The sequence below is a fragment of the Schistocerca nitens genome, chromosome 2, assembly GCF_023898315.1.
Source record: "Schistocerca nitens isolate TAMUIC-IGC-003100 chromosome 2, iqSchNite1.1, whole genome shotgun sequence".
NCBI classification, from domain to species: Eukaryota; Metazoa; Arthropoda; class Insecta; order Orthoptera; family Acrididae; genus Schistocerca; species Schistocerca nitens.
The window spans coordinates 489493215-489520379 of record NC_064615.1 but is presented as its reverse complement, the minus strand read 5'-3'; the positions used below and the strand labels follow the sequence as shown (position 1 = coordinate 489520379).

The 27165-nt window shown below is 43.4% G+C and overlaps 1 protein-coding gene across 1 annotated transcript in view; it reads left to right on the top strand.

The window, feature by feature from the left end:
* LOC126236433 (lysosomal acid glucosylceramidase-like) overlaps positions 1-27165 on the top strand; it is a 144354-nt gene that overhangs the window by 45567 nt on the left and 71622 nt on the right. The window contains exons 2-3 of the mRNA XM_049945736.1: positions 1266-1484; positions 8101-8242. Coding sequence (XP_049801693.1) covers positions 1266-1484; positions 8101-8242 — 361 coding nt within the window. The remainder of the gene's footprint in view (positions 1-1265; positions 1485-8100; positions 8243-27165) is intronic.

The following is a 27165-nucleotide window of genomic DNA, read 5'->3' as shown; positions in this document are numbered from 1 at the left end:
GCTAGCATTGCTGCCTCTGGATCCCGGGGTCGCAGGTTCGATTCCCGGCCGGGTTGGGGATTTTTCTCTGCCCGGGGACTGGGTGTTTGTGTTCTCCTCATCATTTCATCACAATCATCATCATCCGTGACAGAGGCTAGGTTGGACTGTGTAACAAATTGGACTGAGTAAAAATTGGAACTTCGTACGAGCGCTGATGACCGCGCAGTTGAGCGCCCCACACACACAAAAAAAAGAAAAAAAAAGTTAAACATAGATTTTAGTACAATCTTATTGGAGATGGGGCTACTGACTCTCCAAAATTCCTTACTTTAACTTCAACTGGAATCGGGGGATTTGGGAAATAGCAGCCTGTGGCGTAAACCTTATGATACAGCTACTGGCACGTTTTGTACACTGTTTATTTGCACTCTGCTGAGAGTCGTAATTTGACCACTCTCAGCTTAACTCGTACTTCATAAACTGCTCATACATCCACAAATGTTGTCACTGAGATTCCTTGAAGTGTCTTAATCGCAGTGTTATAGAGAATACTTTCAAACTAAGGTGACGAACTCAAACTGCTCAAACACTACTGCTATTGTCGTCTCCTAGTTCTATTATGCACAGTAGTTTGCGTGCTCATAGTGCCTGCATGTGGAGAATTTAAGCATAGTCTTCGTTTGGTGTTCATGGTTAAACGACACACATCACTCTGAAGATTCGTGAGTTTATACGATCATGTCACTGGTGTAAAGTAAGTGAACATTCACGGATTTAAGTATGAGTAGCTGAAGTTCTCCCATTTGCTGGTTCAGCCAACCCACAGTTTATTCACAAGTGTTTGACTCAGTTAATGCACATATGTGTGTATTGCCAATCAGCGTATAAGTCAATACGATTCACATCGCATATCCATAATACAACATTTCAGACTGCCCCCCCCCCCCCCCCAGATCGCATGCGAATTTATTCTTACACGTGAAACAGTAGTACGAAAGGCAGCAAATAGTAGTAAATCAACGTATTTTAGTTCTTAAGTAATGATTAGCATCTCTGCTTCGCAAACTTGCTTCCATGGGCATTTTCGTTCCCACGATTTTGATACTCCGCAGTTTGCAATATCTACCACAGTACAACATCAAAGAGGATATACCGAATACACACAACAGGTAGCTATCACTTTGCTTATGAGTGGTCAAAGGCATGAAAAGTGCTAAAACAATTTACCCCATCTGTGGAGAACAGCTTGGCCAGTGTATGTGATTGTATGTGGTATGTTGCAGTGTCGCTCACGGCCGCTTCTGGCATCAGGGTGGAAGGTGGCCAGCCGTGTGCGGCGCGCTGGTACAACTACTCGAGCTTCGTGTGTGTCTGCAACGCCACCTACTGCGACGCTTCGCCACCTAGACCAGCGCTCACCGTCGGTGGCATTGCACACTACACCTCCTCACGCTGTGGCCAGCGGCTGACGCTGCGCTTGCACAACTTCACGGATGCAACCGGTGAGTACTGAGATGCTTTGCAAATCTGTCTCATGTGCAGGGACGTTGCAGTAAATAGGTATATATACTAACAGTGCGAGCACAAAATAACTTGACCGGCACCGGCACAGATGGAGAGAACAGCATGCGGCCGGTTCTCACTAGGAGCAGCTGTGCAGAAAAGTTAGAGCCAGTGGCAGGATTTCGGGTGACATAACCCTTTTTGGGCCTTGCAGCAAGTTCCGAGCCACGGTTTTAACATGTGGAACCGCTTCCACACGGCGCGCCGTAGGTTCTTGCCACCGATCTTACAAGCAGACGGCACGAGCATGCGGTCGGGGATTTGTACGAAATTTTGTGTGGTGAAAGAGGACCCCTGACACCTCACGTGGTTAAAATATTAGGACGCACTACCCGGAAAATCCCGGGACAAATCGATCCGAAGTTTCTTAGGTGCCTTGTGAGTATGAAATAATAGTCCATTGCCGAGCCGCTGTCTGGCCTAGATGTTTAGGGCTTGGACTCTTACCCCAGAGGTCTCTGATTCCATTCCTCCTCTGGCACTTTTTTTCTTCTGTTTCATTTTCTTTTGTTATTCCACCAATTATTCAGAAAGTTTCCCAAACCTACATTATCTTTAACAAATTAGTTAAATTATTGAATAAAAATTATTTTCTTTTTGTCCAACAACACAATTCATTGCGGTGGGTTTTCCATTTTTCATTGTAAAGTATATACGGAGAATCATTGGGTTTTTAATCAGAATAACAAATTCGATTGGGAAACATTCAATTTTTATACATATAATAATTAGAAACAAGAACCGCAGTGGTAATTATCGTAAAAACAAACAAAACAATAATTTTTGCGGCATCTTTCACAACATATAAAAGCTGATTTTCTACAACTACAGGGCGTTTGCAATAAATCTGTTCAAAAATATGCCCCATTAACATTTACGAAAAATTTTTTGAGTTTCTGATAATTTTGAGGCTAACCAGGCATATTGAATCATGTCTCGGAATATTGGTGACGATAACTGATGGTGAATAATAGAATGAATTTTTATACAGTCTTCCCAGGATTTAATTTGACGATTCTCCTGTAACAATGCGCTGCAATTTTGCAAGCAACAGAAGGAAAAAAAAGTACCAGAGGAGGAATCGAACCCGAGACCTCTGGCGTAAGGGTTCGACCGCTAACCATATAGGCCAGACGGCGGCTGGGCAATGAACTAACATTTTATGCTCATAAGGCACCTAAGAAACTTTGGATCCATTTTTCTCGGGATTTTTCGAGTAGTGCGTCCTAATATTTTAACCACGTAAGGTGTTAGGGGGTCCTCTTTCACCACACAAAATTTCGGACAAATCCCGGACCCTACGGTCGTGCCGTCTCCTTGTTAGCACAACTTCAGGTGTGCCCACAGTGGCTTTGCGTATTCTCGAAGAAGAGCTGTAGCCGATGTGCTGGTCATGTGAATTATTTAGCATTCATTTTGAAGAAAAAAATGTGATTCTTTCCCACCAAACAGCCTGATATCTTCACTTGATAGAGATTTGAATTTCTTTCCACTATTCATCATAGTTACTGTGGTACAAGAAATGAAGTAAATCACTGCACGAAATTTTAAGATTTAGCAGAGCTAAAAACGCATTGCATGGACTTTTCATCTGGTACATTTAAGGCCCTACATTGCTGCATAAGAAATGTTGCCAATATATTTAAATTGTATTTGAAGTTGAGAGCAATACAATACCTCCCTCTATTCTAAAGATTTTGGATTGCATATTTGTAGGATGGCTCAGGTGTGGTCGGCCCATTACCCTCTCTTTTTTATCGGGAATTATTTAGTCATAAAAAACTATTTATTTCTTAAACAGTTAGAGATTCTGCAATAAGATTTTTATGCAAATGATACTACTCAAAGAGGTATGTATGATTAATACTCGACACTATTTTATTCATCGGGATGTGAACGTGACTATAGGTTTTTTCTGTTGAACAATGTACATTTCTTAACAGCTTTTATTATCTTATCAAAGAAGAATGCAGTAGCATGGGACACATTAATATTTACAATATTCGATGTTGGCTACTCAGCTTTAAACGAAACCTGTTTGTTGTTATTGCACAAGATATAATCGCTGTGTAACTACAATTTTCAATTATTTCAGTTTGCATTGAGACCTTTTCTTTATTTACAACCTTCTACAGATTCCTTCCAAATTCCAGCTTACCCTTCTCCACTTAGTTCTGGCTTACCATCTCAGATCTTGATATTCATACAACTGCTTCTCTCTACTCCAAAAGTATTTTTAATTTTATTTTCCCTTCTGCGACATCTATCTTTTCCATGCATGCTTTTACATCCTTGTATTTTTCTATGCAATTCTTACATTGTCATTTTACACTTCCTGATAATCTTACTTTTTAAACGTATGTATTCCCTTTTGCCTATTTCATTTTCAGGTCATTTATAATTTCTCCATTTATCAATTAAATTCAGTACCTCATGCGTTATCGAATGATTTCTACACTACACTTTCCCGCTTTCATTCTCTGCTGCCTTAAATATTTCATCTGTGAAAACTACTCATTCATCTTCGTAGGGCATTCCTTTCCCCGATTGTAGTCAGTTGTTGCCTAATGATCCATTTGAGATTCCCTATCGCCTCTAAGTTCTTCACTTTTCCCAGGACACATCTCGTTTATTCCCAACAAACGGCAAATTTCGCATTAAGTACAATTTTTTGCTGCACTATTTATTTATTTACTCGTAGTGGTACAATTTACACGACGAGCTCCTTTCGGCGATTTGCCGTTATCAAGTGTACGTCCTAGCTGGTATGACGTGGTCCATATTGCGTCTTGGAGAGTAAATAACACGATCGTGTTATTTATATGCTTACTTTTAATTTGCGTGATCTTGTAAAGTTATTTTTTGACAACTTTTCTGACAACATCGTCTCCAAGCCATCAAAAATACGAGGCCTGTTCAGAAAGTAAGCTCCGATCGATTGCCAAATTGAAACCACAGTGAACATCAGAAATGTTTTACTTGTAACAATTAGCTACACCTTTCAGCTACTTCTCTACGTAGTCGCCGTTCTGACTTAGACTTTTGTCATAGCGTTGTACCAACTTTTCAATAGCGTCATCATAGAAGGCAGCTGCCAGTGCTTTCCGCCAATTCTCCACGCTGGCCTACACCTCGTTGTCTGTGTCAAAATGTTGTCTTCAAAGACAGCGGTTCATGTGACCAGAGATGAAACTCAGGGGGAGACAATTACGGACTGTATTGTGGGTAATCTCACATTTCCATTTGAAAACGATGCAGGAGCATCTTCATTGCCCCTGCAGAATGCGGCTGAGAATTGTCTTGAAGAAGAAACAGCACGACAGTTATGTAATGTTAGCTGCATAGCTTCAGGCGAAATTTCTCACCAGGCCCTCGTACTTGGCGGCAGACACTATTTTCTAGACATCTTTACGCACTCACTGCGAGCTCAGAAATGAGAAGAGCGACGTGATGCTAACTGGGGTTATACTAGAGACACTACCCAACACATCTGTGCAAAGCTTTATAGGATTTTCATAGTCGTTTCCATTTCGCGACCGATCGGAGCTTACTTTCTGAACGCCCCTCGTAGCTTTACGAGATCACGCAAATTAAGCGTAGTAAGCTTCCACGCATGCAATTTTTTTCACTGGTTTGAAAAGAAATGTCAGCGATGATTAAATTAGGTTCTTTGCAAAATTCCATCAGGTGGCTTCCCCATTCATTCGTTTCCCCGAGCCTACGTTCTCGTAATGTTTTTCCTTCTCTACATTTTCCCACTATCGAATTCCAGGCCCACATTGTTGTGGATTGGCAAGACAGCCAGTCCACTAGGAGGAAGCCGAAAGGCACGCGTTTAAGCTCACGCAGGCTGGCGTGAGGTCTGGAACAGGACACGGAAATGAGAATAGCCAAAAACGCACGTAGCTGCTGGAATACTTAACTTTAATCCATAATTGGTGAACATCGCTCTTGACGGTACATGTTTTACAGCATCAATAGTAACTAGTAATGGCGCCTTTCTAGGTCGTAGCAAATGACGTAGCTGAAGGCTATGCTAACTATCGTCTCGGCAAATGAGAGCGTAATTTGTCAGTGAACCATCGCTAGCAAAGTCGGCTGTACAACTGGGGCGAGTGATAAGAAGTCTCTCTAGACCTGCCGTGTGGCGGCGCTCGGTCTGCAATCACACTAGCAAGTGAGGTGTCTGGCGGTGACACCACACACATCGCATTTTAATTTTTGTCTTCCTTAACTACGTAAATAACTTCTTTTATCTCACTATACAGGCATTCACACTCTTCATTATCTGTGGTGTTAGTAGGCATGTAAACTTGTACTCCTGCGTTTGGTCTGCTTTGTGCCTGCCTGGGCTATGATAATATTAATGGCAGTTTAAAGATGGAGTGGAGTTTTGCAGTACTACTTTAGTGACTGTTTCAATAACTAACAATTGCAGAGTGGTTAAAGTACGTGCTCCTAATAAAGCAAATACTGAGAAGCAAATTTCAGACATTTAGAATTAAAAAAAACAAGCCTACCGCTTGAAAAGTATGTTGTATCATTATAGTAAACTGCATTTAGAGACTGCAAAGTGCAGCATTGGAAGCTGTTATGTCAAAGCAAGCTGTTGTTCTGGAGTGATCGTTTTTCTAAATATTGTACACAACATAGTGACTTTTAGTTCTTGTCGCACTGTTTCGTTTTCCATAAGGTCTGTTCTTGGGTAGCCTTTTGTTCCTATAAATTTCATTTCTGCATTTTGTGTTTTACCGAATGTTTTTGTACGTAGGTACCCAGCATTCTGTACTAAGTAGACGCGCTGAGAGAACTAGTTGTATAAAATTCTACTCTCATTTCTCGTCTTATCTTATTTTTAAATACGTCATAAATGATGCCACATATATTTTCAAATCGTCAATTTTACATCTAGATTTTAATTACTGTAGAGGAAAATTTGACATCCTAAATAAATGAAGGACTACACACGTTCTAAGAGAACGTTACCCACAATGATTTTGGATGAGACCGGACCTTTTTTTCCAGAAAGCCGTCACTTTACTCTTGATTTTAGAAACTTCAAAAAAATGTTCAAATGTGTGTGAAATCTTATGGGACTTAACTGCTAAGATCGTCAGTCCCTGAGCATACACACTACTTAACCTAAATTATCCTAAGGACAAACACACACACCATGCCCGAGAGAGGACTCGAACCTCCGCCGGGACCAGCCGCACAGTCCATGACTGCAGCGCCTTAGACCGCTCGGCTCATTTGTTCCACCTATCAGGACTCTCCTTTATGTTTAACGACAGACTTCCTTTTGCAAACATAATCGTAATGTGTTCATTGTAATTAAGTATTGTAGTACTGAAAAAAGAACGATCATTCCACTTGGGACCTGTGGAAGGCACATTAGCTTGTTTGTTTCAGTTGTCAATATTTGTGATGTATTATTGTTTTTCTGACATGTTCTACATCCTTGAGGACCTCCTCACTACGAATCAACTGGAATGAAAGTAAATCTAATCTAATCTAATCTAATCTGATAATACTAGAGACATCAGATTAGTAAGTTTGAATAGTAAACAAACTGACAATGGCAGAAGCAAAAAGCATGTAAAATGCTGGCTTGCTACAGTAAAAAAATATTTTATGAACAGAAAATCATGTGAAACTTGTGAAATGTGGAGTTACATAAGAATACTGAAGATTAGACTGGGTGCATTGGATGGCAAATGAAATGACACTGAATCGAATCAGGAAGAAGAAGCTGTGTGGCATGACTTGACTAATAGAAGGTATAGTGTTTACAGTAATCACGTTCAGTAATGGAGACACATATTATCGGGTAGTTACAATAAAAGCGCAGTTACTCACAGAGGTCCAGTGTTGGCTGTAATTACCATATGGCAACGAAACGTAGTAGTTATTCTAGAACCAATTTACGCTGACGAAAAAATTGTTCCAATTTTGGCCACCAGGTGCTATTCTGGAGCTGTGACTGCAATAAATGTTTCCATTAGGAATGGGACGTCGGAAGGTCAAACAAGAGAAAAGGAAAATTTTGATTTTATTGTTATCCGCTTCTTACACAATTGTCTCAATGTGAGCATGGAAGATGTCGACGAGATACTGTACAGGGCGAGTATTGCACCTGATGGCCAAAACTGGAACTTTTTTTTCCGTGTAAATCGGTTCCACATTAGCATGTGTACAAGTTTCACTTCCGTACAATACGTACAGCCCACATTGGACCTCAGTTAATAGCCGTACTTTAATCATAACCGCCCGTGTATGTATGTGTGTTGGGGGAGGTAGGGAGTTTGTAAAAATTGTAGAGGGAGAGCAGAGCTTGACTCCAGTGAACAGATTCAAAGAGGTGTTTCTTGCACTTGCTACACAGAGACGAAGAGGCTTAAACAGAGTGGACTTGCGCGAAAAGGCGTATCGAGTCAGTCTCCGGATAGAGACAACAAATCCGTACTGCTGATCATCCGGATAGAGATAACAAATCGATGCTGCTGACCACATGCAGCATGCCAGTCTTGCTGTAGTCCTGTTGTGTGGTTGCAGAGCTGCGGTCTGGAGCGGCACGCCTGCGGGTGGACACGAGCCAGCAGTTCCAGCGGATGCTGGGCTTTGGCGGCGGCATGACGGACTCCACCGCCTTCAACATCAGGGCGCTCAGCTCAGCCACCCAGCACCACCTGCTCAGGTAGGGCCAACCTCACCTAACGGACTTCTTCTCTCGCTTGTGTGAAGTTCCAAACAGCAATGCTATCTCGTGGCGAGATGCGGCATTACGATCCTTGGAGTCTCGAAAACAACTGTGCAGAAAGTCTACTGCAGCTGGCATCCTGGCCGCGAATGTAACAGTACATCACCGATACTCGTCGGAAAATGGCTGTGGAGCAGTGAAGCAACATCAGGTTTTTTGAGTTCTCCAGCGTTTGAGGGCGAGGATTCGTCGAATGCGACCCGAACACCGAAAGGCAGGTTCCTGGTTGCTCCTCCATGACGACGTAGCAGACCACAGGAAGAAGACTGTGGACGAGATTTTGACCAGCAAATGGATCACACTTCTGGATTACCGACCGTATTCGCCGGATCTGGCCCCAGCCGACTTCTGGTTGCTCCACAAATTGATGTTGGCAATGAAGCGATACCGTTACGACGTAGTTAAGGACTTCCAAGAACATTCTATTGCAGTATTAAATGCAACTCCAAAAAAGGACTACGGTGACAGTTCAAAAACACTTTCAAAACGGTCTCAGCTGTGTTTTGACTCAGGGGGAGACTATCTTCAATAAATGCGGCAATTTTGCGAAAATAATCAATAAATTTTATTTTTCAGAGCCAGAGACTTAACGGAACTGTGACACACTGTGTATTACGCAACAGCAAACACTCAGATTCCAGTTAGAATGACAGAACAATCGTATTTACAAAATGGTTCAAATGGCTCTGAGCACTATGGGACTTAACATCTGAGGCCATCAGTCCCCTAGAACTTAGAACTACTTAAACCTAACTAACCTAAGGACATCACACACATCCATGCCCGAGGCAGGATTCGGACCTGCGACCGTAGCGGTCGCGCGGTTCCACACTGTAGCGCCTAGAACCGCCCGGACACATCCGGCCGGCTCAATCGTATTTACACTAGTAATTAAAAGAAACATAGATGTGTCGACGCAAATCATGACACACTGTAGCTTCACCTCCACTTATTCACAGCGTAATACGTAAGAATCCATATTCTTATCTTAGCATTGATATATCTGTGGCGACAGGCGGAGTTGCGGAACATAATTGTCACATCCCTCGCGGAACGTAAGGATAGTCTTACGACTTATTCAACTCAATCAAAATGGCAAACTATTCATTGTACGAATAGGGACCCTGCATCGGCGTGATCTGAAAGAACTACACTATGATTTCAGTTTAGTTTTATTTGCCGCGATAAATTATTAATACGTTACAGGGACAGTTTACGAAAATGCATTTTTTGACAACGTTACCGAATTTCCGACATGATGAAAATTTTTATGTTATTGAAGTTAGGTGTACACATTATGCAAACTAAATCTCATCACATTTTCATCGACTACAGACTGCAACACTGTCAGAATTTCCTAATACGAGATAATTTCAGTAAAACGTGACGCGAAACGGTCCACTCTTGCGTCACGTGCTAAGTGGTCACCCGTTTGGTTTCATTACTAGAAACAAATAGTTAGGTTTTTAAATTCTGATCCGGTTGCTTATTTCCAACAGAATAAAAAAATATTTATTTGTGTTTATTATGGTGAGAAAACATATCTTATTAAGAACGATACGAGTAACCCTATCTCATTATTGCAGCTATTACACTGTTAAGAGGGATATTTATAACGTGTAATATTTTTGTCTCGGCTGACCTCACATGGCCATACCCTGGCCAACAGAACGACGGGGAACTTTTCCACTCGTAAATTTTAAGGAACTTCTTTCTGACATTGTTTAGTACCACACAACAAATACCACTAACAACAAATGAAATAATTCCTCGGAGCGTAAAAAAGACATGAAGCAAAATCAAAGGCATTCAATGCTTTCCACGTAGGCTTCCCCCCTCCCCCCTCAACTTCCCCTTCCGTTGCTTCCTTCGTACCTGTCAATCCTAAAGTAACTTTAAACAGATTATACGTTCGGTGTCTCTTGTAATCTGTAGCTTCACTTTTTCGTGAAGGTCTAAAATAGTCTGCCCTATGCAACTATTATTTTTTTCGGACGCACATAATAGTTTAAGATGGTATCTTTGATATGTCAGTACTGCAGATAAGATGATTTCCTGTGAGTTTCTTCTCTTACCTCTAATAGTCCAGAAAAATTGGAAATAATGAGGGGGGGGGGGAAATTTATAAAGTTTCGAAACTTGGGAAAACACTCTTCGGGGATAAGAAGTAGAAAACAGAAAAGTTCCCTTCCCTATCGGAGGAGCTTCCCTTTCCCCTACCCCCTAATGTAATTTATTTTCATTTTTCCAAACTTCAAGAAAAACGGTTCATTTACTATGACAGAAAATATTTCTAGTGAAATCTACTGAGAGATGGTCAAATGCATGTTTAAGCAAGGTAATTAGTTTATGGGTGCTAAAATTCGTAGGTAAAAGAAAGTGAAATTTCGTTTAAAACAGACGTTCATTTATACAGAACAATTTTGCTTTATAGTCTTTTACTTTAGATTTATGCAAACTTAAATTATTGGAATGAAAATCGTTTTTCATGAACATTAGGAATTACTGTAAAACCAATACACAATTACTTTTGTTGTAGTATATTTACAATCATATGTACAGCATGTAGACAGCGAATATACCACAATATCTACACTCCTGGAAATGGAAAAAAGAACACATTGACACCGGTGTGTCAGACCCACCATACTTGCTCCGGACACTGCGAGAGGGCTGTACAAGCAATGATCACACGCACGGCACAGCGGACACACCAGGAACCGCGGTGTTGGCCGTCGAATGGCGCTAGCTGCGCAGCATTTGTGCACCGCCGCCGTCAGTGTCAGCCAGTTTGCCGTGGCATACGGAGCTCCATCGCAGTCTTTAACACTGGTAGCATGCCGCGACAGCGTGGACGTGAACCGTATGTGCAGTCGACGGACTTTGAGCGAGGGCGTATAGTGGGCATGCGGGAGGCCGGGTGGACGTACCGCCGAATTGCTCAACACGTGGGGCGTGAGGTCTCCACAGTACATCGATGTTGTCGCCAGTGGTCGGCGGAAGGTGCACGTGCCCGTCGACCTGGGACCGGACCGCAGCGACGCACGGATGCACGCCAAGACCGTAGGATCCTACGCAGTGCCGTAGGGGACCGCACCGCCACTTCCCAGCAAATTAGGGACACTGTTGCTCCTGGGGTATCGGCGAGGACCATTCGCAACCGTCTCCATGAAGCTGGGCTACGGTCCCGCACACCGTTAGGCCGTCTTCCGCTCACGCCCCAACATCGTGCAGCCCGCCTCCAGTGGTGTCGCGACAGGCGTGAATGGAGGGACGAATGGAGACGTGTCGTCTTCAGCGATGAGAGTCGCTTCTGCCTTGGTGCCAATGATGGTCGTATGCGTGTTTGGCGCCGTGCAGGTGAGCGCCACAATCAGGACTGCATACGACCGAGGCACACAGGGCCAACACCCGGCATCATGGTGTGGGGAGCGATCTCCTACACTGGCCGTACACCACTGGTGATCGTCGAGGGGACACTGAATAGTGCACGGTACATCCAAACCGTCATCGAACCCATCGTCCTACCATTCCTAGACCGGCAAGGGAACTTGCTGTTCCAACAGGACAATGCACGTCCGCATGTATCCCGTGCCACCCAACGTGCTCTAGAAGGTGTAAGTCAACTACCCTGGCCAGCAAGATTTCCGGATCTGTCCCCCATTGAGCATGTTTGGGACTGGATGAAGCGTCGTCTCAGGCGGTCTGCACGTCCAGCACGAACGCTGGTCCAACTGAGGCGCCAGGTGGAAATGGCATGGCAAGCCGTTCCACAGGACTACATCCAGCATCTCTACGATCGTCTCCATGGGAGAATAGCAGCCTGCATTGCTGCGAAAGGTGGATATACACTGTACTAGTGCCGACATTGTGCATGCTCTGTTGCCTGTGTCTATGTGCCTGTGGTTCTGTCAGTGTGATCATGTGATGTATCTGACCCCAGGAATGTGTCAATAAAGTTTCCCCTTCCTGGGGCAATGAATTCACGGTGTTCTTATTTCAATTTCCAGGAGTGTATCAAGCAAATAAGTTCGTAAATATTTTTTTTACATAAAACAATCATCCAAATCTTCTGTCAAACCACTGCAAGGCACTTAGTGCAGCTTTGTCCACGACAGTTTTTGTACATTGTTGTGCAAATTATGTCAGCTTTCACACACCCGCACTTTCTTCTGCATCCTTGAGCGCAGCCGCATGAAATCATAGCAGATGTTCGTTTCATGTGAATCGGGGAGAGGGACGAGTTTGATTCCCTCCAGCCTCAGTTTCTGGGATCCTAGCTGTTTCTCAGCCATAGCTGGACTTGTAGGTAAACTCGGTAAGAGTGGAGGCGTCGTGCATCAGTAGTGGGTGGCAAACGAGAGACTATGACAGCATTGTTTGCCTGATCCACAAGTACATTAAAACATTTAAATTGAATGGCTTTTAAGTTATCATCAGGACTCTCTATTATTTTTGTGTAGTGAGAGAATATAAATTTCTCTCCTGCTTTTGCAATGGTATCAGCAGAGGAAGCAGGATCGTTGAATACCTGTGGAATATTGTGAAGGTAGGGATACCGGTTGAATAGTTGGAAAGCTTGCAGATTTCCTTTCCCAAACAGGGCTAGTGCTGTCACAATCACTTACTGCATGAAGAAACAGCACTGAATTCTTGCATTCATGAACGAGTGAGGAATTACGCATATCTTTAGAACTGTAACACCCTGTTCTGATGCTACCTTTACCTTTCTTCATCAGGATTATGTCTGTGTCGTCTGGAGCAAGGGCGATAAGTAGCACAAGGAGAGCTACAACTTGGCCCACTATAATCCCTTGCTGGTAAAATTTTGAGGCATTTATTGCTTTTGTAACAATTTCGACATCTGCATCGTCATCCACAATCCAGGCTTCAGAACCAAAACGGTCTAGTTTTAGCACAAGCTGTGCAATATACATTCCCTTACTGCTGAGGTTACTAAGAAAGGCATACTGCGATTCAACGCATAACGTCTCGCCATTAAATAAAATTTCTCGTGAGGTCCACTTCATCGTTCGTCTTTGCCGTTCAATAGTTTTTATGTTCAGAGAGCTTTCTGAATATCCGTCAAATACAACAGCAACATCTTTGTAATGTCTCTGAATATAGGCTATTAAGGTTTTATAAATGTCACCAAAAGTTCCATTCTCGGGCCACACGACGTGGTGGATAAGATACCCTTCGTCTGTAACAAAGAACTTCGATTCATTATTGTCAACACTCTTTTCAGGTGCTTGATTGAAAAGATTGTACAGCGACGACTTTTTTTGTTTTCGTCATCAATGCACTGCTGTCAAAGAGAGACATTGGTACATCCGATAATTCGTATGTGAAGGAATCCTTTAAATCATCAGGTCAATAAAACGTGCACAGTATACTCTGTAATAACTGCGTTGTATCTACTTCAGTTATAGTTTTTTCAAGCCTAACAATTGACATGCATATTGTCCTAACCATGGCGGATCGCTTAAGCTTCAGAGAACCAAATTTTGGCGAGACAGTAACTATTGTTCGAAGAGCTGCTTCACAGCTACTGCTACTGCTTTGTAGCAGTTTACTTCCTGAGAAGCTACTAATCCAGAGCCTAATGAATACAATTGCTCCTTATAAGAAAATTGAGTATGTTGCTGCAACCATAGCGGAAATGTTCTGCAAATTTTGTCGACAATTTCTATTCTCCCACTCCTCAGTTCGACGTGTTGATCACTCGAAACCCAGTGTAAATTGCAGAACTGTTCCATAGCTTTACATATGTGATTGGCTATTGGTATTCCGCAAATCCATCGGTTCAACACACTACCGATGAAACCTCTTCCGTGTGAAACACCACCAGCACTCTTCAGGTTCGTCATAAGCGTTTGTTCTATCGTCATGTCGGTCCATAGTTCACACCAATACTTACCAGAGCGTCTAACCTTGAAGAAACTGTCTTTGGTGAATTTATCGAACTTTGCGGGTTTCATGGTTTCTTTCAGTTTTTCCATGTCCCGGAGGCACAAATGACACGCCTTAGCATAAGGAAAGTGTTCAGTTGCATGGAATACTGGGAGCGTAGCTCTCACACATTCTATATGGAGCTCCCAATTCTCCATACCTCTGCTTTAGTGAAATGCAATGCCAGGATGACAAGATGAATGTATTGTATCCATAACTGGAAAGTTTTCCTTCTTTACTTAATATCATCCATTGTGTCGACAAATTTATTTTTCAGCTTTTCAATTACTTGAACTTTTTCCATATCGCCGAACGATGCACTGTTTCCACTCTTGTCAGAAGTACAGTCTTTAAAATGTAGCTTCTCCTTCTCTATGACTGCCATTTCCTCCAGTATTATGACGGAAAAAGCACGCATGACTGCAGAGTGAGCCTGAATCGCCCTCGTGTATGCATGACCAGAAAGTATGTGGGGAACAGAAACTGCAGCATATACAGTCTCCAGAAGTTGAGAGAATCCACTGTCTCTCATTAAGAATCCTATTGCTCCTAGAAAAGACAGTATCAAGTGAAATCCTCCTAATCGAATGACTACATTAGTGATTAGCTCATTCCCTCCTTTAGCCTTCAGTGCAACTATATCTTTAGCTTTTATGTGGAGTGTTTGATCAAACGTCACGATACATGTTTGCTGCGTGGTTTTCTTACTCTCTGTGATGTCCTTAGTAAAAGCAGTTAAAATAGTGTTATAATCTGTGGGCGGGTTGTTAATGAATGAAAGCGCTAATACATTTGATTGCGTGTAAGTTTCTCCAATTGTGATTTTCTCCATAAAACGTTGCGTTGCAGGAATAGAAAGCTGTAAGAGCTTTCCCATCATTCAAGTAAAATCTTGACTGATAGGCACTGCTGCTTTAGTGAATGATTGTTCTGAATAGACATTTTGCAGAACAATTTGTTCAATTCCAACTCTATTCTGCCTCCGGAATGTTAGGAGACTAATGTTTTGGGCACTTGCTGTTTCAGTAGAGCTCGCCATGACAGAGAGTTTCGTTACTTTCTGATGTTCTATCGCTCTCCCTGGAGTCACACACCTGATCTGCGAGAACGATTCATTTCAATATTTGGCTTCCAGAACTCAACGGCAGAAGCCTCACATAAAGCCACAGTGCTATATGAAGGGCAGAAACCCACATTCGCAACAATTTCGACAATGTTCTTTGATCCCACTTTACAAAACAAGCATCCTGAAAGATCGAGTTGCAGTGGTTAGATTAAATGAAAGAGGCCTGGTAGCTAACACAATCGCATGGGATATTGCTGCACTTTTTTTTAAAAGGGGACTGTTCACTACCTTTCTTTTTTTTTTTTTTTGACAAAACCACATCCTTCACAAATTCGTGTAAGGTATCAGAAACCATAACTGCAGCATTCTCTGTCAGGTCATTGATATCTGGATAATTGGCAATACTGTAAGGAGTCAATCTTATATCTTCACGGATGTTAGCTGCTGGTGCTTCTGCTATTCTCTTTCTCTCACCTTTTTCATTAACAACTCGTTCATTGTACCACTGACTCAAAAGTTTGTGGCCACTGCCACGAAAACATACAACTGGGGGATTTTTTGTCATTGTGGTAAACAAGACTCCATCACCGAAGTGTTCAGTCCATTTATTTTTCAGAGTTTTTATAATAATTGTCTCTCCTTCTTGGAGACATTCATTAAATTTTTGCAACAAAGCGAGCAGTGAAAATTGACATTCCTTTGAACTATCTATAAATTTGCATAATTCTTGAAAAGCGGCAATAAAGTTGGTATCTTGAGGGCGGCCTCTTTTTCGAACAGAGGAGGGGTTCGCCACTAATTTAGCATAGCAATCTTGATGATAACGTGCTTCTGCAGCTACTAAACAAAAAACACTATTGATGCGTTCGGCAACCTTTCTGCCGAAATGATCATCGCGTTTCTTTGCTTTCTCAAGCAGCGCATGTTTCACAATTAAAGAGCGAACTTCAAACACTCCACGGCGTTTGTGGAGTGGTTGTTTTGTTTTCGCCTCCATATCACACTTTTCAGCACCTATGAAACAGTCTTTTTAGAAATTGAATAGATAAGAGGAAATGAATCTCAAACTTTTATCATTTGCTTGTGCAACATTATGATTAATTAGTTTTCTTAAATTATGTTCCTTAATATATTCACGTCGACATACCTTATGCCCTTCAATCGGTCCAGCGTTGTGTAAAAAATTATGAGTCCCATTCTTCTGCTGACGCGTATCAGAGTTTCCAAACCCTTCGTCACTATTGATGTCTCTCCTTCCTAAACAGGTTTACCACAAATAAAAAATGTAGCAGGGTCCAGGGATTATTGTTTTCTCAGTCCAGACAAGTAAAAGAGACTAAGAAGAAGCACTTCATAACACCACAAACTGATGAATACTGTCACAAAAACAGAACTCTCTGGTACTACTTTGATAGTTCACGACATTAACTCAACTGAACTGGACACTGGGTAGGAAGAAACGCCACCGACAATCGTGGTACGAGAGCGCTGAGTGAAGGGGAAGGGGAAGCTGACGTTTTCTGCATCTACGTCTACATGGATACTCTGCAAATCACATTCATTGTTGGCACTTGCTCCTGATACAACAGTACTGATCGCAAATGAAATATCATCAAGTAGACTGCTAGTATATTGGCTAAAATATTTCCATACACTTGATTACGCATTTTATTTAAATATTTTGCTGAGCAACAAAAACTGCAAACTATTATGTTAACAGAATTTTATTCCAATTCTTATACCTCAAATACTATTCGTATAAATGAAAAGATGAAAATATCTTTTTCGTGTACAATTTTGCGAGAAATGTATTTACTAATAAGAGCTCTGTTCGAAAAATGAGCCATTTTGCGTATAAATTTAAATATGGTACAAATTGACTTTTGGAGGGGATAAAAGGGGACGCGCCTCCCCGACGAAGGGGAGCTATTCTGTTTCTTATTACTATACCCCACATGAATACTTTCCGGAAGTTCCAAAACATTATAAATTTTTTCCCCCATTTGCTGATTTTCTTTCTAATTTGCCTGGGTTATAAGTCCACCCAGCGCGCCAGCGCTCCTGTATTTCTATTGTGTGATTACAGAGCTGCAATCGAGGACATAGTTGATATTTCCTTTAACTATTCTAAAATTGCTACCAAATAGGAGAGAATGTCATAAATGGAAGAGTAAAGATAGCCTGCAGCAGCTTTCATGAACCAAATAAAGTTAGCAGACCCTAGCTTCTGATGTGTCTGCATAGGAAAATTTGTCTATATTATCAGTTATGCCTTGTGACAATGAGTCAGGAACTTAACATACAGCTGTCATTCAAAACCGTTGGCTGGTCAGTGAAAAATAGCAAGATGCACGATTTGATTCACGAAGAGACACAGGAGAAAAAGCAAATAGATGAGGGAACAAATTGGAGAGGAAGAGATAGTTCTCACTGTAATGCAAATGAAGTGAAGATGGACAGGTCATCTAGTCAGGTGAATCGGTGGCAGATGGACTAACGAAATGGTTTACTGCCTTACAGGAGATAAAAACTGAAACGGAAATCTAATGGAAGCTGCGCATGTCACATCACAAAGATACGGGAGCCACATGCATGGAGAAGACTAGAAGCGACTTTTATCGAGCAGTGTATGTCATCTAGCTGATCATGTTGATGATGATGGAGTCTAGATATATCGGAGCGTAAATAATGAGACTACAGTTTATTTTTTAAACTTATCTAGTCATGACCAAACCATAATCAAACCATTTTTTGTTTCACCCTTCAGAAAATTAAGTTTTACCGCAGACGATAGGTATTGCCTGGTTGTGAACCTCAGCTGTAGCATGGAACGCAGCAGAAATGTTGATCTACATTTAAAATGTGGGTAGCGGCTGGTCGTCATAAATAATTGAGAACGCCATTTAAAACATAGTTTGATGTAATTACAATGACCCTGATGAACTAAAACATTATGGACACCTACTTAATGGCGTGTTTGTTCACTTTCGGAACGCAATACAACAGCGATTCTGCCCGACGTGGCTTCGACAAGTCGTTAGTAGATTTTTCGGAGGTATGTGGCACCGACTGTCTACGCCATTACTGTAAATTAAGCGCTCGTGGTTTGAAGATATGGATCTAGGGTCCGATAGTGTCTCCGATATGTTCCATCGGGTTCTTATAAGGCGCATTTGCTGCCCAGGACATCAACGTGGATTCAATTTCATGTACCTCGAACACTGTAGGACTGTTCTGCGCGTGTAGCACCTAGAGATATTCTGCTGAATCATGACATCGCCGTTGGGGAACACATCAAGCGTGAAGGCGCGCAGGTGGTCCGCAGTAATTTACACGAAGTCCACATCTGTCATGCTGCCTTCGATTACTATCATGAAAGCACAGGTGAATGTCTTCCACAGCATAACACCGCCCCCACTGCATATCCTGTTAGGACCAATGACCTGGTGTAACGAAATTCATCCGTCCAAGCGACATATTTCCATAGGCCGCAGTTCAAACTCTATGATCCCGTGCTCACGGGAATCGGCATTGGCGATGTCCTTGAATCAACAAGGGAACACACAGGGATCGCCTGTTGCGGAGCCACATGTTTAACAATGTGCACTGAACGGTGTATTCCGAAACACTTAACGCCTGCAATAGTGCTGTTCTCTGTCGTCAGATCTGCCAAAGAACGACGACTATTCAACTTTACCTATCGGCAGACATCCAACTTCGTTCTTCGGTGATGACACATGGGGATCCGCAACGTAGTCACCTAGTCGTGGTTTCACCGACCTTCAGTCACTTCCCTTAGATGTCCACGACGGTAACAAGCGAACAACGAATCAGCTTCGCCGTTCCCGAAATGTTCGTTCCCATGTGTGGGGCCACAACAGTATGCCCTTTGCCAGCGACGTTAACGTCAGCGGTTTATGTCAAATTGTGACTCGTACAATAGCTAGAAAAATTCACTGTTCGTCTTTGCTCAGGTTTTACGGCTTATATATTTTTCTTACCTTGTCACTTGACCGCTGCATTGACCATATAACAAATTAAACTGAGACACCCTCCGCTTTTTAGCCTCTTGGGTTGCTGTTGAAATGGCATGTGCCTTTGTGGGCTCAGGCAAATCCGAGGTCGTTCATAATGTTGACATGCTTTTATTGTTGCATACAGGGTGATTTTTCCCACAGTGTACAAACTCTAAGGACTGATCGATGAGAGGATATGGAACAAAAAAGGGCTATGAACTTATGTTCGAAAATGCATGATTTCCATGTTAGACATCGTTCACTGATACAGAGACTGCAGTTTAATACGCACTGTGCCATGCAGCCAAGGTTACAATATGTGCTGAAAATGGTTTCGATGCTCTTAGACGCATGAGTGTACGTACCATAGCATTTTCTGTCTCACACATTCAAATCGGCCAGGCTGTATCCGAATAGTGTCTAAGACAGCATGAATATCCTTAACATCGGTTTGTTGCAGGATTCTCCAACATATTCTCAGTTCGAATATAATGAATTTCCTTGAGACAGAGAAGTTGCTGTCCATGCATCAGCACGGCTTTAGAAAGCATCGCTCCTGCGAAACGCAACTCGCCCTTTTTTCACATATCTTGTGAACCATGCCTGAAGGGTATCAGGCGGATGCCATATTCCTTGACTTCCGGAAAGCGTTTGACTCGGTGCCCCACTGCAGACCCCTAACTAAGGTACTAGTATATGGGATTGGTTCCCAAATATGTGAGAGGCTCGAAGACTTCTTAAGTAATAGAACCCAGTACGTTGTCCTCGATGGTGAGTGTTCATCGGAGGTGAGGATATCATCTGGAATGCCTCAGGGAAATGTGGTAGGACCGCTGTCGTTTTCTATCTACATAAATGATCTGTTGGATAGGGTGGATAGCAATGTGCGGCGGTTTGCTGATGATGCTATGGTGTACGGGAAGGTGTCGTCGTTGAGTGACTGTTGGAGGATACAAGATGACTTGGACAGGATTTGTGATTGGTGTAAAGAATGGCAACTAACTCTAAATATAGATAAATGTAAATTAATGCAGATGAATAGGAAAAAGAATCCCGTAAGGTTTGAATACTCCATTAGTAGTGTAACGCTTGAACAGTCACGTCCATTAAATATTTGGTCTTAACACTGCAGAGCGATATGAAGTGGGACAAGCATGTAATGGAAGTTGTGGGCTAGGCGGATAGTCCTCTTCGCTTCATTGGTAGAATTTTGGGAAGATGTGGTTCTTCTGTAAAGGAGACCGCTTATAAAACACTTATACGACCTATTCTTGAGTACTCCTCGAGCGTTTGGGATCCCTATCAGGTCGGATTGAGGGAGGACATAGAAGCAATTCAGAGGCGGGCTACCAGATTTGTTACTGGTAGGTTTGATAATCACGCGAGTGTTACGGAAATGCTTCAGGAACTCGGGTGGGAGTCTCTGGAGGAAAGGAGGCGTTTTTTTCGTGAATCGCTACTGAGGAAATTTAGAGAACCAGCATTTGAGGCTGACTGCAGTACAATTTTACTGCCGCCAACTTATATTTCGCGGAAAGACCTCAAAGATAAGATAAGAGAGATTAGGGCTCGTACAGAGGCATATAGGCAGTCATTTTTCCCTCGTTCTGTTTGGGAGTGGAACAGGGAGAGAAGATGGTAGTTGTGGTACGAGGTACCCCCCGCCACGCACCGTATGGTGGATTGCGGAGTATTTATGTAGATGTAGAATACGCTGCTCCGGTGTCTCGGCATCTGGAGTGGGCTCTGCATACCCGATATTTTTGAGATGGCCCCATAACCAGAAATTGCACGGGTTGAGATCCAGAGAAAGAGCAGGCCATGAAACTGGACTGTCTCCTGCGATCCAGTGACCAGGGAAGACACGTTTCATGTGCATCCGGACGTTAATGGTGATGTGGGCTGGAGCACTATCATGTACTAGCCAGGGGAGGCAAAGTCACCCGCGAGAGACGCCAATAATTTCGGCCTGTTAGGAGATGTGGAGCAAAGACTGGTTCCAAAATATAGTCGTCAATTACCCCGGCCCACACAACACAGATCCACCAATGCTGATGATTCGCTGTCACCATACCATGGGGGTTCTGCATACTATCCCACAGATGACTGTTATGAAAGTTGAAGATACCACTCAGCGTAAAGGTGCATTGCACTGCATTGTGACATGATAATCAGTTAGTGTGTGACAGCAAGCAGTAGGTCGTGAATGGACGATGAAACTTACCAAAGCAGAAAAAGCTGACATGCTCATGGTGTGTGGAGAATGTAGTAAGAACGCAGTTTCTTCTTGTACTGCATATATGGCAAGATATCCCAATAGTCGTCAACCATCTTGACAATTATTTATCTTCAACCTCTCCGCAAGAAATGGTTGTGTAACACCTAGACAACGTAATAGAAGAAAACAAGTGCCGGCAGAGGAGTGGGAAACGAATGTTATTTCTGCTGTTGCAGTTGATCTACACCTTAGATCCCATGCAATCGCAATGTAAGTAGGCTGTTAGGTTTTTATGTTGGTAACGCCACGTATCGCTCTGTATGAAAATCACTGACTGTGCTGTGAGCAGTCTGTGGCTGATTTGTATTGTTGGAATATTTTCTATTGTAGTTTTGGACAGCTGGATGTGAACACCACATAGCGTTGCGCAGTTGGAGGTGAGTCGCCAACAATGGTGGATGTGGGGACAGAGACAGCGGTTGTGGATGTGGGGGGAGAGATGGCTGAATCTTGAGAGCGGACGATCTGGACGTGTGTCAGTCAGAAAAGGGAAATTTGTAAGACTGGATGTCAGTAATTCATAAAATTTTCTAAGGGGATGTTTCAGTACGAGAAAGTGACATGAGTCAGGCACGTGCCCTGCATATTCTCTCTCCATCGACGTAGGTTGCATCTCTATCACATCTCTCTCTATCAAGCGGTGCATGGAAATGATTATGAGAATTGTGTTAACTTCTGTACATGGGCATTACGACAGGATCCTCCATATATATCATTTGTCTTGTTTAGAGATGAAGCTACGTTTACCAATCATGGCCAGGTAAACCATCGAGACATGCACTATTGGTCTGTTGACAATCCCCACTGGCTTCGTCAGGTGGAACGTCGGAGTCCATGGAGGGTAAACATTTGGTGTGGGATAATGTACCATCAGCTCATACTCCCGTTTTCATAGATGGAACACTGAGTGTGTGCAAGTATTGCAGGCTCTTAGTAGGCAATCTGCCATGGGTGCTAGAAGGCGTTCCTCTGCAGATTAGGAGGAATGTTTTATACCATCAAGATGTCTGTCCAGCCTATAGCAAATGAAGTGCTACAGCATGCCTTCACGAATTGTTTCCACATCGTTGGATTGGACACAGAGGACTTGTACCTCAGCTGGCCCATTCCCCCCCCCCCCCCCCCCCCCGATTTTGCGACTGTAGACTTCTCTCTGTGTGGAAAGATGAAAGGCGCTGTCTAGAAGTAAATAGCAACAATATATACTCCTGGAAATTGAAATAAGAACACCGTGAATTCACTGTCCCAGGAAGGGGAAACTTTATTGACACATTCCTGGGGTCAGATACATCACATGATCACACTGACAGAACCACAGGCACATAGACACAGGCAACAGAGCATGCACAATGTCGGCACTAGTACAGTGTATATCCACCTTTCGCAGCAATGCAGGCTGCTATTCTCCCATGGAGACGATCGTAGAGATGCTGGATGTAGTCCTGTGGAACGGCATGCCATGCCATTTCCACCTGGCGCCTCAGTTGGACCGGCGTTCGTGCTGGACGTGCAGACCGCGTGAGACGACGCTTCATCCAGTCCCAAACATGCTCAATGGGGGACAGATCCGGAGATCTTGTTGGCCAGGGTGGTTGACTTACACCTTCTAGAGCACGTTGGGTGGCACGGGATACATGCGGACGTGCATTGTCCTGTTGGAACAGCAAGTTCCCTTGCCGGTCTAGGAATGGTAGAACGATGGGTTCGATGACGGTTTGGATGTACCGTGCACTATTCAGTGTCCCCTCGACGATCACCAGTGGTGTACGGCCAGTGTAGGAGATCGCTCCCCACACCATGATGCCGGGTATTGGCCCTGTGTACCTCGGTCTTATGCAGTCCTGATTGTGGCGCTCACCTGCACGGCGCCAAACACGCATACGACCATCATTGGCACCAAGGCAGAAGCGACTCTCATCGCTGAAGACGACACGTCTCCATTCGTCCCTCCATTCACGCCTGTCGCGACACCACTGGAGGCGGGCTGCAAGATGTTGGGGCGTGAGCGGAAGACGTCCTAACGGTGTGCGGGACCGTAGCCCAGCTTCATGGAGACGGTTGCGAATGGTCCTCGCCGATACCCCAGGAGCAACAGTGTCCCTAATTTGCTGGGAAGTGGCGGTGCGGTCCCCTACGGCACTGCGTAGGATCCTACGGTCTTGGCGTGCATCCGTGCGTCGCTGCGGTCCGGTCCCAGGTCGACGGGCACGTGCACCTTCCGCCGACCACTGGCGACAACATCGATGTACTGTGGAGACCTCACGCCCCACGTGTTGAGCAATTCGGCGTTACGTCCACCCGGCCTCCCGCATGCCCACTATACGCCCTCGCTCAAAGTCCGTCAACTGCACATACGGTTCACGTCCACGCTGTCGCGGCATGCTACCAGTGTGAAAGACTGCGATGGAGCTCCGTATGCCACGGCAAACTGGCTGACACTGACGGCGGCGCTGCACAAATGCTGCGCAGCTAGCGCCATTCGACGGCCAACACCGCGGTTCCTGGTGTGTCCGCTGTGCCGTGCGTGTGATCATTGCTTGTACAGCCCTCTCGCAGTGTCAGGAGCAAGTATGGTGGGTCTGACACACCGGTGTCAATGTGTTCTTTTTTCCATTTCCAGGAGTGTATTACTGCATCCTGCTCGGACGTCTCCACTGAAATGTTAGGACATGTGTATCAGTCGTTCCATACCAGGCTGGAAGCATGTATTGTCACTGCTAGTGGTCATTTTGAACACAACGTGTGATGGTCAATTGTCTCATTACTGATCAGAATCCATATAACTAGTGTAGCCATTTATGTTATTCTTTAGTGTGTGGTAGCACAGGTATCGTAGATGTGTCGGTGTGGAAGCTTACCAAAATGTGATACCTCATAAACGACTTGCACTAGAATCCTGCAACAGACGCCACTACCATTCTAATTTACCCTACATTTAGCTTTATTTCAATAGGCATGGTTCAATTTAATAAGTGTATGTTTGCACAATAAACACAGTTTCAAAATACTATTACAGTCTGTTGATTGCCTAGCAATAAAAGCCCCTGACTACCAATCCTTTCTGTGAAAACGCCACATCAATAGCACTTTCGATTTCTGCAAGTCTTAGGTGATTCACCCTGTATTTTCCATGCGTTTGTTTGTTTGTTTGTTTGTGTGTGTGTCGTGTATTACCTATCAAATTTGGCGGTAGGCTTAAAATGACATTTATTAATAAGATTTCTAAATCCATGCACAACAATTTTAACTTATTTCTTAGTTGTAAAAACTGTTATCAATGCAGTAGCACCATGGGTCAATAAAGATATATATCTCCATACATTTTGTCTCCCTTCTTCTCTCTGCCATGTGCACTTCTTAAGAACCTTAAGCCATTCTTTCTTCTGCAATGTTTTGCCAGTGTTGTGTGTTGCTGACTCAAGCCTGTGTGGGTTAAGATTGGTTTGCGACTGTCCCTATTCTTCCTCCATCCCCTTCCCATCAGCCGTTAAGTGAATCGCTTGATTCTTTGACGAACTTTTGTTTTTACACTTTTGACTGTTGTTTTTAACATGCCTTATAAATATTTATTCCTACTATTTTCTTTAATTTTCGGAATACTGTTTTTGGACAGACGTTTGAGTGAAACGTCCTTAGAAATTTTTTTCCGAATTTTCATAGCCATAAGAAGTGGGAAATAGGCAAATGGAGTATCAAGTTGACCATCGTTAGGTCTAATTTTGCAAAGAAAGATTCAATTACTTTTAATTAATGTAATTACGAAAATCTTAATTAGTAAATTAAACAACAATTTTTGGCCGAATTTTAATAGACAAATGAAGAAAGGGAAATGGACAAATGAGTTATCAAACTGAGGGGCGTGAGGTCTAGTTTTGCAAAAGAATACTTTATTGTTTGAAAGTAATCAGGGTAAAAAAGAAAAAATTAATTACTAATGTCAGAGAAAACTGAAATGTTTCACGAACAGCTGCTGCTGTTTACATGAATGAAGTGTCAAAAACATCAAATCAAAGCATAAATTGAGACTAATATGCTTTGTCTTTATCTGTATACTCATACGAGTAACACAATACCGGCCCATATTTATTTACATTATATTTCATGTTTTCTGAACAAAACATATAAACAAGGGAGAATACTTGAGAGAAGCTGTCAAATCTTTTGTGAAATGATTTACCTAAGGCTGCAGTTTTAGTAAAGCGGCACGGCACAGCAAGAGCAGCGCTGGCGAAACGAAACAGTGCTGCGCAGTGCATGTGATTACACTGAAGCGCCAAAGAAACTGGTTTAGGCATGTGTATTCAAACACAGAGATATGTAAACAGGCAGAATACGGCGCTGCGGTCGGCAACGCCTATATGAGGCAATAAGTGGTTCAAATGGCTCTGAGCACTATGGGACTTAACAGCTGAGGTCATAGTCCCCTAAACTACATAAACCTAACTAACCTAAGGACATCACACACATCCATGCCCGAGGCAGGATTCGAACCTACGACCGTAGCAGTCGCGCGTTTCCGGACTGAAGCGCCTAGAACCACTCGGCCACCGCGGCCGGCGAGACAATAAGTGTCTGGCTCGATTGTTAGATCGGTTACTGCTGCTACAATGGCAGGTTATCAAGATTTAAGTGAGGTGAACGTGGTGTTATAGTCGGCGCACGAGCGATGGGACTCAGCATCTCCGAGGTAGCGATGAAGTGGAGATTTTCCTGTACAACCATTTCACGAGTGTACCGTGAATATCAGGAATCCGGTAAAACATCAAATCTCCGACATGCTTACCGCTGGAAAAAGATCCTGCAAGAACGGGACCAACTACGACTGAAGAGTGACAGAAGTGCAAGCCTTCCACAAATTTCTGCTGATTTCAAGCAGGGCCATCATCAAGTGTCAGCGTGAGAACCATTCAACGATACATAATCGATATGGGCTTTCGGAGCCGAAGGTCCACTCTTGTACCCTTGTACCCTTGATGACTCCACGACACAAAGCTTTACCCTTTACTCCTCGCCTGGACCCGTCAACACCGACATTGGACTGTTGCTGACTGGAAACATGTTGTCTGGTCGGACGAGTCTCATTTCAAATTGTATCGAGCGAGTAGACGTGTACGGGTATGGAGACGTCCTCGTGAATCCATGGATCCTGCATGTCAGCAGGAGATCGTTGAAGCAGGTGGAGGCCCTGTAATGGTGTGGGGCGTGTGCAGTTGGAGTGATGTGGGACCCCTGTTACATCTAGGTGATACATACGTAAGCATCCTGTCTGATCACCTCCATCCATTCGTATCCATTGCGCATTCCGAGGGACTTGGGCAATTCCAGCAGGACAATGCGACACCCCACACGTCCAGAACTGCTACAGACTGGTTCCAGGAACACTCTTTTGAATTTAACACTTCCGCTAGCCACCAAACTCCCCAGACATGAGCATTATTGAGCATATCTAGGATGCCTTCGAACGTGCTGTTCAGAGATCTCCATCCCCTCGTACTCTTACGGATGTATGGAGAGACCTTCAGGATTCATGATATCGATCCCCTCCAGC